At 40.3% G+C, this 13359-nt stretch overlaps 1 protein-coding gene across 3 annotated transcripts in view; it reads left to right on the top strand.

Annotated features, from left to right (window-relative positions):
• Positions 1-13359, top strand: part of Klhl32 (kelch like family member 32) — a 164052-nt gene that overhangs the window by 137397 nt on the left and 13296 nt on the right. For all 3 annotated transcript variants that reach the window (XM_051198614.1, XM_051198622.1, XM_051198607.1), the window contains one exon: positions 10245-10303. In XM_051198614.1, the coding sequence (XP_051054571.1) occupies positions 10245-10303 (59 nt within the window). The remainder of the gene's footprint in view (positions 1-10244; positions 10304-13359) is intronic.

Below are 13359 nucleotides of genomic sequence, written 5' to 3'. Positions count from 1 at the left end.
ACCAAGTTGGGAAGCTTTTGTTCTGTTTTGGTAGTGTAAACAGAGAACTGTAAAAGGCATACCTTTGTATTTACTAAGAATAGCTCAAGGGCTCCTTTAAGAAGGAGCTTAGCTGCTAGCACCCCCAGCTAGTTCAGTCAGAGGTAGGGCTTGTTATCCTGGACTCCAGGAAATACCTGTCACACATTGAGCCATGTAGGTTAGAAGTTCATAACTTGTATGTCAGCTTGAAAGTTCCCAGTGCGTTGGAATAGACAATAAGAATTAAATCCATGTTGTCTTAGAATCCAGCACACAGGATTCAGTGTCCCTTCTATTCAAACCTTATAAAGCCAGCTGAAAGAAATTAAAGCAAGCCTTGCTACTGAACTGAGATGGAAGCCAAGTAAAGTGATTTACCCACAATGCTAAAAAAAAACAAAAAAAAAAAACTAAGTGTTTTAAAGGAAGGAAAGCATTCAGATTGCCCACATCCTGAAAAAACCAGTGAAAGCTTTTACCCCCACCTCACTTGGCTGTGTCCTAAAGAGTACTTTGTTTATCTTTATATTGCTATCCAGAAAATGAAGCATAAAAAAGTGCAATGGCTCCATGGCCAAAGTGCTAATATTGGGTAGGATTTGAATTCTATTTCTGGTTTTAAAAATGAGGTTTCCCCTCTAAACAAGTGGTTCCCAACATGTAGGTCACAATCTCAGTGGGGGTCCTATATCTGATAAGTTGCATATCAGATAATTACGCTATGATTCATAACAGTAGCAAAATTCAGTTATGAAGTAGCGACAAAATAATTTTCTGGTTGAAGTCACCACAACATGAGGAACTGTATTGAAGGGTTGCAGCATTAGGAAGGGTGAGACCACTGATCATGCAGCCACCAGTTGTTTATCATTTTTTAGGGAAAGCCTGAGAAACACACACTTAAATTACTATTTTTATTAATTAATCAATTAGTTACTTTTTCCCCGGTTCAATCACAGTTTACTCTTTCTCCTTTCTCTTCTCCCCCCCACCCCCCCAACATCCACTCCCTGTCTCTTCCCTTCAGAAAAGCACAGGCCTCCCATGTATATCAGCCAGCCATGGGATATCAAGTTGCATCCTCTCTTATTATATGTAAGGCTGGATGAGCAGCAGAAGGAAAGGGTTCCAAGAACAGGCAACAGATCAAAGACAGACCCTGCTCCCTCAGCCATGAGTCCCAAAACCAATCCACACATATGCAGAGGGCCCAGGTCAGTCTCTGCATATGTAAGTTCTCTGGTTGGCTTTTCAGTCTCTGTGAGCCCCATGCAGCCAGGTCAGTTGACTTTGTCTCCCCCTCCCCTCCACTCCTCACATCATGGTGTCCTTGTTGCCTCTGGCTCCCATAATCCTTTATCCTCCTCTTCTTCCATAGGATTTCCTGAGGTCAACCTAATGTTTGGCTGCACACACTTAAATTATAAATAGAACTTCTCCATGGCATATCCCTAAAAGTAAATGATACGTAAAAATGATGATGCCCTGAAATGTCCATATTTGTTATTGTTCATTGCTTAAAATCATCTTTTAAGTCGAAAACTCTAGAATTTTTGTCACAGAAAGAGCAGCCTTTGGTTTGATGATCTTTTGTGTCTCTACCACAGAGACACAGAACTAGTGAAGGAAGCTGAATGGGACTGCTCTAAGAACATGAGAGGTCTAAAATGCTTCAAGCTTCAGTGTAGCCAGAAGCTGAAGAACCTGACTAATAAGAAGGTGATTAAAGAGCCCAGCAAAGTCATTGCTGCATGGAAGTTGTGACTTGAGAATGTAACCCCACTGACAATGTGTAGACTCTTTGGATTCTGATTTTGAACAGATTGAGCAATGGAAGTTACAGTGAACTTTTAATGAGATTTTAAATGGCAGGTTCCTTAAGATCTCCTGAGCATATTAGAAGTGGATGGGCAATGAGTGGAGAGGGAGTTAGGAGAAAGAGAAGGGGAGGAGAGGAGAATATGTGGGACCAGGAAGATTGAGTAGGGGAATGAATAGACTAGAGCAAAAAAAAAAAAAAAAGAGAAAGAGAGAGAGAGATACCATAATAGAGCGAGCCATTATAGGTTTGAAGAGAAAACTGACTCTAGAGAAATGTCCAGAGACCTATAAAGGTGACCTCAACTAATCTAAGCAACAGTGGAAAGTCTACCTTATATGCCTTTCCATGATAATGGGATTGATAACTAACTTATATACCATCATAAAGCCCTCATTTAGTAGCAGATAAAAGGAAAAGCAGACAACTACAGATAAACACTGAGCCTAACTCCTGGAATCCAGTTGCAGAGAGGGAGGAGTGATAAGAAAGGGGGTCAAGACCAGGCTACAGACACCCACAGAGACAGCTGATCTGAACAAGGGAGCTCATGGACCCCCAGGATGATAGCGAGGAAACCAGCAATGGACAGAACATGGATCTCAGTTAGAAGGCCTAGGCAGTCTAAGGGACCTCTGACAGTGGAACCAGAATGTATCACTGGTGCATGACTTTGGGAGCACATTCCCCATGGAGGGATACTCCCTTAGCCTAGAGACAGGAGGGAGGTCCAAGATCCTATGTCAAATGACTTGATAGATTTTGATGATCCCTACTGGAAGGCATCACCCTCCCTGTGGAGTTGGGGGGATGGGATTGGAGGGGAGCTTGGGAGACCTGGGAGGGAGAGGGAACTGAGATTGATATGTAAAATAAGAAAAAAATACATTAATTAATCAATTAGTTACTTTTTCCCCAGTTCAATCACAGTTTACTCTTCCTCCCTTCTCTTCTCCCCCCCCCCCCAACATCCACTCCCTGTCTCTTCCCTTCAGAAAAGCACAGGCCTTCCATGTATATCAGCCAGCCCCAGTTGACATAGCATTTTGGTAGATTTCACTTATTTAAAAGAACATATGGTAGTCAATTTACCTATTTGTAGGTTGGAAATTTGTCCTTGTTCACTCTAGATGACATAAACACCATTTACATTTTGAAGAGCAGACATCTTTTATTGATACTTTGTAAGTTTGAGACTCTCCTTCTTAAAGATCTCAGTGTAATTCATTACACATCCATTTGTGTGAGCTTCTTAAGTGTGACAGAAATCACAGGGATACTAATTTTGATACATTGTTAATACACAATTAAATGTGTTATTCAACATGTCATATAGTATAAAGATGCCTAGTTATAATTCTTTATACAGCATCATGAGCATCAAGTGTGGCTTATAAGGAATAGATCATAGAAATACAATGTTTTGGCTGGGTATGGAGTGAGTGTCATGCCTGTAACCTCAACATTTGCACATAGGAGGTTAATCTAGAAAAACTGCTATGAGTTCAAGGTCAACCTCAGCTACATAGTATTTTCTAGGTTAGCTTGGGTTAGAGAATGAAATCCTGTCTCAAAATAAAAGTATTTGAACTTATTTGTATCTATTCCCACTATACCACTTTTCTCAAGAGACAATTGTGAGTTTAGTACTACAAAAATGATTAACATGAGCTCATACTTAATGTTATCATTTTGGGGGTAATTAAACTATGAGTATAAAATTAGAATATGATTAAATAAGAGGAAATCAAAACTATTAAAAAAGACACAGGGTCAAGTGCAGGAGCCATTTACTCTGCTTATTAAAAAAGAGAAGGAGGAGGAGTAGAAGGGGAAGGGGGAGAAGAAGAAGGAGAAGAAGAAGAACAACAACAACAACTATGGGACTTGGGAAATAGCTCAGTGGGAGAAATGCTTGGGAGAATCGGAGTCCCATCCTCAGAATCCAAGGAAAACTAAGCCAGGTCCGGGGACAGGCATTTGTCATCTCAGTGTTTGGCAGATCCTTGGTGTTGCTGGCCAGACCCTATCCTATTATTTGGTGTGCTTCAAGACATTGAGAGAACCTGTGTTAAACAAACAAACAAACAAACCCAGGTGATGGTAGTGCACACCTTTAGTCCCAGCACTCAGTACATGGGAGGCAGAGGCAGGCAGATCTCTGTGAGTTCCAGGCCAGCCTGGTCTACAAAGCCAGTTCCAGAACAGCCAGAGCTGTTACACATAGAAATGCTGTCTCAAAAAACCAAAAATAAATAGACAAATAAATAAAAATAAAGTGGGTAGTACCTGAGGAATGACACACAAGTTTGTACCCCAGACTTCCACATCCTTGTGCAAGCATACCTTCAGACACAAATATACACTTCCATGCATTCACATATTCATACAAAGGAAAACAAATGACACTACAGGAAATTGCATTCAGACTGCAACACACATTCAATAATTTAATGTCTTTTACATGGAAACTATAAGAAATTTTGATACAATGACTACAGAATTGTAGGAAATGTCCCCTTCTGGACTGTTTTTATGCCCTGCATCCTACTCATCTCAGCCTCTCAGGGATCAGAGTCTTCATTTTGCCTATGGAAAACCTGAGGTTGGCTCTGGTATATGGCTCCCCAAAGACAGAATCTTTTTTTTTTTTCCTGTTCTTGCTACTCTTCCCCTAGGTTGATGTGGCAGTGGGACTGTGAATGTCAGAAAACTCAAGCTAGTTTCCTCAATCCTCAATTTGCAGGCAGAATTTTCCATCCTTGGAACTCGGAGAGACAGCTCCTTAAGCCTTACACCTAGTTGTGTCATAGCATTATCTGTGTTAGGAACTATAGGCCTCTCTTCCTTGAATTTAAGCATAGGAGCATCTACTCATCAAAGACATATTTCCTGGTTTTGAAAAACAGCAGGGCTTGTGAGATGACTCAGTTGGTAAAGGTGTCTGACCAAGCCTAATGGCTGAAGTTTGGTCACTGAGCCCTCACTTGGTAGAAGGAGAGAACTTACTCCAACAAATTGTCCTCTGACCTCCATGAGTACACCCTAACACACTTTCAGGCCTCTCTCCCCAATCAACCAATAAATAAATACTATTTGAAAAAAAGGGGGGGGGGAAGCATCAGACTAGGACTTACTCTAACCAAAGCATGGGAAGAGCTTTGCTAACCCACTGCTTTGTAGAAGCTGTCAGTATAGAGCTGTTGTTGCCCTGCACACTGTGTGTTTAGCATTTTTTGGTATCAGAGACAAAGGCTGTTTGGCAGTCACTTGTCAGCCTCTCGGGTATACATTCATCCATTTGACACAAGTTTTGTGGAGAGTGGTACAGGAAAGCGTAAGAAAAATGCTTTCCTCTTGTCTTGATGATAGAAAGCGTTTCTCACTTGTGGTAGCCTGTGTAGTAACTTTTCATTCCTCCTGGCAGCTTTTAAAGACTTATTTGACTTTGGGGAACCTGCAGTATATCTTTAAGGTACAGTTCAAAAGTATAAGGCAAGGTTGCTCATTTTCAATTTTGGCTGAGAAGTTTTAACTTTGACAGTGACACTTCAAAGTTAGGGGAAACTTGGTTTTAAAAAAATGGATGCTGATATGAGATGGCATATTTAATGACAGCTATATCTATGGAAAGCTGTTAAGATGCAGATTATCCCTCCTGGGGTGGGGGAGAGAGATCAAACTGCCAATCTATAAAATATACTCGATAGAAGAAGGCATGGAATCTGTCTTTTCGAGTGCTTTGATTGCAGGGGACAGTGCAGCAGCATGTGGCATCATAACCCAGAGCAGACAAATCAGCTTGATGACTTTCAAAGCCAGGAATACTGCTGCAGGCAAGGGTACTCCAGAGCGGGAGAAATTAAAACATATAGAGACTGTTATTAATTTCATATCTATTTTTGTATAGTCAAATCTGTATGCAAATCCTTAGCATCTCATTTTAGCAGATTAATCTAAAGTGAAGAGTGGTATGTGAAGGGAATGTGATGATGAAGCTCTTTGGAATAAATGTGGGCTGAAAACTTGGATGCTTCCTGTAAAATTTATTTTTTTTGTACTGTGAAGAAATGGATTTGTTTATATGCTCACTTGTAAATTACTTCAAAAGCAAAAGCAATAGAGGCAATCCCCCAGTTTGCAATCCCGACTTGGCAAAAGTTACAGCGCTAGTTTTTCAGGCACCTCTTCACATTCTAGAGGTAATCATGCATGTAAGTAACTGGGAATTTCATTTGTTATTCCCAACTAGTGACCCAATATCTCATTTCTAAACAGCTTCATATGAGTGAAAATTTTTGTGTAATGCTAAGACATCTAATTATTGAGTGCAGATTAATAAAATCATATTGCAGATGCATCTGTGTAAGTAAATAAACAACGATTCTGCACAGTAATTCTGAAGAGCATGGTAATCAGATGTGTCCCCCATGTAGCTGAGGGGGTGTGGTAGCTGCATTGTAATTCACCAACTGTACATTTAGTCCATGGTGGGCAGACTCTCATATATATAGTGCTGCAAATGTATTTAATATTGTCATAAAGTGGGGAGTTTACTGCAGTAGATCTTAATTCTGATCTATCATGGAGAGATACTTTCAAAGTTTCATAGTAAGAAGTGGGAGCTTGGCCTCCTGCTTGTTTTCAGTTGGAGAAATGATCAGAGGTGACCTGGACATTAATCTGGTAGTTATGGCCCCAATCACAAACATTGGCAATGGTTCTGACCTCGAGCTCATGTGTGATCTCAATGGATTCATTTATTCTTATGTGGTTATGCCAAAGGAGAATTCTTTAACATTCTCCTTTCAGCCAGAAGGAAGCAAGGGTCAGGGTCAGGAGTAAAAGAGAATACAGTTCTCTGTTTTGATGTACAAGTTGACTCTGTTGGGATTTCAATTTTGTGTTTCTTAAATGTGGTTTCTTTTCTTTTGGCTCCATTTTAGAAATGAGACATCCAATAAATCCAGAAAAAGCTTTTTGTTGAGAACAGGGATCTCCTTCTCTCTGCTCTCAGAGGATGAAGCTTTTGTTGACTGTAAAAGTGGTGCCTTACTTTGTATAACTAATATGTGCTTCAAATGATGATTGAAGGCTACAGAACTTAAAAAAAAATAACTCTCTAGTTAACACTAGCCATCATTCATGGAGGATCCAGCCCTTTTTCCATGCTTAGGGAAATGATTGACCTGGATCAGTGACCATCCTTTATGTATCTAGTAGTGTTAGTATTAACTGTTCTAAGTCAGTTCCATATTAATCCTCTGGATTCTGGTTCATTTCATTCTTGGTGATGGTAGAAACATATGCCAAGCATTTGGACTGCCAGAACATAAAACAAATTGGTAGGTGTTTTAAGACAGTCAAGAGATGGAGATGCATACGGGGCATCAGTTCTACAGCAACACCGGTTTTCCTCAGCACCAGAGTGAGCAAAGGAGGGTCTTTGGAAGAAGGGCTGCCCAGTGAATTCAGCAAGCACACACAGCTGAGCTGTTCTTCAATCTGCAACCTTTTCCCCCATAATTAGGCCATTAGAATTTACTAGTTGGTGCCCTTGTTCCTCTCCTAAGAACAGAGGACAAGGGCATCATTTTTCTCAATATTTCAAAGAGATCTAGGTCCTTAAAAAAGATATTCTTGTTTCATGAAAGTGGCAAGTGTCTTAAAATAAGTGACATTTCAAAGAGACAGAGAAAGTCATTACAGATATACCTAACCTAAAGTAAATGATTTTTAAGAAGCAAAGTTGGGGTGCTAGCATCTGAAAGCAGCTGAAGTTAAGAGAATGTTAAAGCCTATGTGGTCAGTCTTACAGCTATCTGTGTCTTCCAAACTGGAAAAACCCTATAGGAACACCTTTTCCAGCCAATCCAATTGTGGATCCATATTTAAGAACCTTTAAGAACCATGTCTTTCTGATTCTTACTAAGAATACCCTTTTATACCAATGCCTGGGTTTACTATGGGTGGTGTCTAGAAAGATAGGTTTTGAGTCCTCATAGGCCTATTGTCATATGGCTTAAAAATATCTCGTTTTTTTGTTTATGTGCTGCTCCTAAGAGTTTTCCCACCTAACAATAAAACTATAATGAAAAATGTACAGCACAAGCATGAAAGGGACATGTAAGAGCTGAGTGTCCCTTATCCCCAATGCTTGAGACTAGAAGTGTTGGGCCACATTCTGATTTCTAGATGTCCAGGTAGTTGTATATTTAGGATTGATGTCTTAGGGATGCCAACAACTTCTAAACATAAAATTCATTTAACCTTATACACAAAATCTGAAGATAATTTCATACCAATTTTTTTTTTTTTTTTTTTTTTTTTTTTTTTTGTGTTCCTGTGTTTTTACCATGGCATCTCCCTGAGGCCAGATGTGAGATTTTTCCACTTATGTCTGCATTCAGTTTGGAGATTTTTTTTTAGGCCTTAGAATTTTAGGTTAAGTATTTTTCACCTATGTGGGGACAGGTATGAAAAAAACAGTTAAAAGTATTGACTTTTGTACTTCCTAGTTAAGCAGAAAGTCTTCTCTCTTAGATAAAAGCACTGGAAAGGATTTTGTAGAAAGTTGACTAAAGTGGTTACACTGGAGAAATTTAGAGTGTGCTGTCCCATTTGGGAAGCATTAGGTACTAACTAGATCCACTTTTCACATTAAATGTTTGGAATGTGTTTCACTGTGCTGTATCAGATACACCCCGGATTTTGAAGATTTTGTATGGGGAAAAAAGTCCTCAGTAAATTTTATATGGATTTCATATTAGGATAATATTTCTAACAAATTGAAAATGTATTATTAAATATAATTTTTGTATTCATTTTTCACTGTGGCCCATTCACAGATTTTGTTATTATCTACTATACAGTACTGGCCCTAACTATCTTTTGATAGATAATGACTTTTGCTATATGTGGTATGTGGTCCAGTAGGAAGATATCACCTTGCTAATGCACAGAGCTTAGAGCTCTAATATTGCCAACTTGGCTAAGGACAGGAACAGTGTATGTAACTCTGTCTTTAGAATAGATTATGTAGAGAGAAATTTAATCTGTGTGTGCTGTATTCACCCACTCCTTTGCCCCTTTATCTGGCCATGCAGAGCAGCTTGTAATTAGAAACGACTCATTGCTTGCTCTCAAGCAGATTGTTACTGAAATGCTTCTGGAGGAGGAATCTGCTCCTTCTGCAATAAGTTTCTTTCATTTACTTATTCATCTCCCATACAATACATCCCAACTCCTCCCAGTCCCCTCCTCCACCCTCTACCATCCCCCAGATTTATGCCTATGTTTCCCTTAAGAAAGGAGTAGGCCTCCCAGGGATATCAACCAAAAACAGCATAGCATAACAAGTTACAGTAAGATTTAACACAAACCCTCATATCAAGGCTGGATGAGGCAACCCAATAGGAGAAAAAGGATCCCAAGTAATGGCAAAAAATTTAGAGACATCCCCACTTCCACTATTAGGAGTCCCACAAGAACACCAAGCTGTACAACCATAACATAGAGGACCTTGCTTAGACTCATGAAAGCTACTGCTAATTCAGTCTCTGTGAGTCCTATGAGCGAGCCCTGCTTAGTTGATTCTGTGGGCTGTGTTCTTGTAGTGCCTTTGATACCTCTGGCTCCTACAATTCTTACTCCTCCCTCTTCTGCAGGAGGTTTCTCAAGCTTACTACCAAATATTTGCCTGTGGGTTTCTGCATCTGCTCCAATCAGATGATGGATGAAGCCTCCCTGAGAACAATTGAACTAGGCTCTGGTCTATGAGTATAGCAGAATATCATTAAGAATCATTTCATTGACTTTTTTTTTCCTTGATGACTAGTTGTGTTTATTTTATCGTAAGGTTTTTTGTTTGTTTGTTTTTGGCTATCCAGTCTATGGCTCCTGGCCATCCAGGCGGTGTTGGATATGGGCCCCTTCTTGTGGTGTGGGCCTCAAGGTAGAGAGTTAGAGCAGTCATTGATTGGCCACTCCCACAAGCTCTGCACCACCATGGCCCCAGTGCATCTTTCAGGCAAGGCAGTGGTCAAAGGTTTTGTGTCTGGGTTGATGTCCCATTTCTTCTACTGGTAGTATTGCCTGGTTGCAGAAGATGGCCAGTTCAGGCTACATGTCTCCCATTACTAGGAGTCCTTGTTAGGGTCATCCTCATAAATTCCAGGGAGTTTCCACTGCATCAGGTTTCCACATCAGCCCCACATACCCCACCCAGTTCCAGTCACTTCTTCCCACACTCTCTCCTCCTACCCTGCTACCCCTATAATAAATGTTTTAATTATGTCATGGTTTCACTTTGATCACATGCAAAGATGCTCAGTGGTAGCTAATTGTCCTCTAGTGTAGCTCATACTTATTTTGGGAAGGTCTAATGTATGCTGCTCCATTACAGGCGGAGTCACTAACACGGCACAGTATCAGAACAGACTGATGGTTTATGAGCCCAACCAGGTAAGAACTTGACAAGAAGTCACCACCTCAGTTAAGATGCACTCACCAGAGCTTTCCACAGGAAGGATGGATTGGAATGTCACACACGTGCACCTTAAGCTCCATGCGGAAAAGAAAGCATGTAGGGGAATGCCTTAGGTTTCTCATTATTCCTGCAGAAGTTCAGCTCCTGTAGTTTCATGTTATATTGCATTCTGTAGAGAGGATTTTGATTGTAGCTATGTCCTTCTAGAAGGGATGTCATTTTGGGCAAGAAATATAGCAATCAATGGCCTTGTTATTCTCAAATCAAATAAAGTCATTTGACTACCATAGCCAACAGTGTTCTAGAATAGTACCTAGGACAAGCACAAATTAAAAGTGACTGAAAGAGTCTGGGAATGGTGTGCCTCTAACAAATGGGCCCTTTCTGTGCAATTTTGGTGCACACTTAATTCCTTCTCCCCTAAAATGAGACATGCTTTTATTTTTTTTTTCCTTCTACAAAAATATCTTCAAATGGACAAAATATGATGAATTTTGTCATTCCAATGAATTAGATATATTTATTGATTGTGACAGTATTCCAAAATGGTGTGACATGGAGGTTTAATACCCACCAGCTAGCAATCTCTGGATATGAAACAACAGGTTGACTTTAGCAGGCAGCCTCTGGTTAGGTACCACAAGTATGTGCATAGTGTCTGCTATGTTTTTAACAATGACTTGACTGAGGAAGGCATTTCTCTTTTTACAAGTGTGTTTCCTGAAGTTGTATATTGCAGAGACTGAACGTTCATCGGTCAGCTGTCTCAGGAGGGATCACTAATTGCAGAAGCCTGAGTTTGGTGCACACATGGTTAAGGAGGAAGACAGCATTAGCATTACTTAAATGAATTCCCTTTCATGTTTGTACACACATGCTCTTTTTTAAAAATTCTGCCGGCATATTGTTTACGGTGGGTACTGGCAAGCATCACATCTGCTTGCATCTTGCTTGGAATCTCAATAACTCTATCATTCAGCCCTGGTGCTTATTTCTCTTCTAGGCCTTTGTGGAGAGTCGATAATGCCTGCCATCTGCCACAGAGCACATCGCTACCTGCCAACAGGCAGGCTAGGGTGACCTCTGCTTTCCCACCACTGATTAGTATTCACACGCCAGCTTATTAGGAATGACCCCACCAGGCCTCTCTGCTTCTTTGCCTTTGCAGCGGGTGGCGGCTCACCTGGCAGGCACTGCAGTGAAGGAAGCTAAAGATATAATCAGGGGATGTAGGCAGGCTTTGCAAAGCAGATGGCATCTATAGTCTTGTGGCAGGGGACTGGACTGCTAATGCAAACACTGATTCCTAATACTGTAATAGGTTATCGCATAGACAGCACCCGAGATAAGCATCAGCAGAATTTTAAAATTCACTCAAGCATAATGCACTGAAAATATTTCTTAGCAAACTGTCTAAAATCTACCTTTGACTATTTATTAAAGACCGTATGTGATTGAGGAGATTCTGTGTTCAGAGGGATGAGACTGTAGAAGCCTCTCAAACCAAGCTTTTATTTTTTTTTCCTGCAGTTTACCCTGAGAAATTAGAAATGAGCAAATATATGCCCCCAACAATAAATGTCACAGTGTGTGCCTGTAGTGCATAGATGTCACAGTGTGTGTGCTTGTAGTGAACAGATGTCACAATGTATTCCTGTAGTGAATAAATGTTACAGTGTGCCTGTAGTGAATGGATATCACAGTGTGTGCCTGTAGTGAATAAACGTCACAGTGTGTGTGCCTATAGTGAATGGATGTCACAGTGTGTGCCTGTAGTGAATAAATGTCACAGTGTGTGCCTGTAGTGAATGGATGTCACAGTGTGTGCCTGTAGTGAATAAATGTCACGGTGTGTGCCTGTAGTGAATAAATGTCACGGTGTGTGCCTGTAGTGAATAAATGTCACGGTGTGTGCCTGTAGTGAATAAATGTCATGGTGTGTGCCTGTAGTGAATGGATGTCACAGTGTGTGCCTGTAGTGAATAAATGTCACGGTGTGTGCCTGTAGTGAATAAATGTCACAGTGTGTGCCTGTAGTGAATGGATGTCACAGTGTGTGCCTGTAGTGAATAAATGTCACGGTGTGTGCCTATAGTGAATAAATGTCACGGTGTGTGCCTGTAGTGAATGGATGTCACGGTGTGTGCCTGTAGTGAATGGATGTCACGGTGTGTGCCTGTAGTGAATAAATGTCACGGTGTGTGCCTGTAGTGAATGGATGTCACGGTGTGTGCCTGTAGTGAATAAATGTCACAGTGTGTACCTGTAGTGAATAAATGTCACGGTGTGTGCCTGTAGTGAATAAATGTCACGGTGTGTGCCTGTAGTGAATGGATGTCACGGTGTATACCTGTAGTGAATAAATGTCACAGTGTATGTGACTGCAGTGAATGGATGATACCTTGAGTGTGCCTATAGTGACAAGTGCCTATAGTGAATATGTCAGTGTTTATACATGCATATTTGTGCTTGTAGTCTGCTTTGCTTTTTTCTTTACAGCTTTGTGAACCAGTGAAATTCTGTGCATGGAAAACATCATATGATTTTTCTGGACCAAGTCCAATTTCATCCTGGCAAAAAAGGAAGTGAGGTTCTTCCTATATGTTGAGTGTTTTTGAGAAAACAAGTGGTTAGGTTTATTTATTGATCTATCAGGCAGCTTACTTGTCTGTCAATTGGTTAGTTGGGATTTAAATGTAAAGCCATGGTTGCTTCTTAGATAATTTTAAAATTTGTATTGCATTTTAAATAGGAGTCTTGTGTTAAGAGGGGCTGGTCTTAGAATTCTTATTATTGAGGGTGATCTAGAGCATATTAATGATGTCTCCATTCCTTAACATTGTCATATAAATCTTGGCCTCCTACCAATACCAATATAAATAATATGTTTAGACCTAGCTATTCTATTAGGAAAAGATACCATTTTAAAGTATGTGAAAGTGTGAGAGGGTTCAGATACAAAGGAAACAGTTTGTTACTGATCCAAATCTTAGCTTGTCCTCTGATCTTTGGTTAATTTTGGAAAGAAAGG

Source organism: Phodopus roborovskii, unplaced genomic scaffold (genome assembly GCF_943737965.1).
Source record: "Phodopus roborovskii unplaced genomic scaffold, PHOROB, whole genome shotgun sequence".
Taxonomy (NCBI): Eukaryota; Metazoa; Chordata; class Mammalia; order Rodentia; family Cricetidae; genus Phodopus; species Phodopus roborovskii.
The sequence above is the reverse complement of the archived record's forward strand: the minus strand, read 5'-3'. Positions and strand labels throughout refer to the sequence as shown.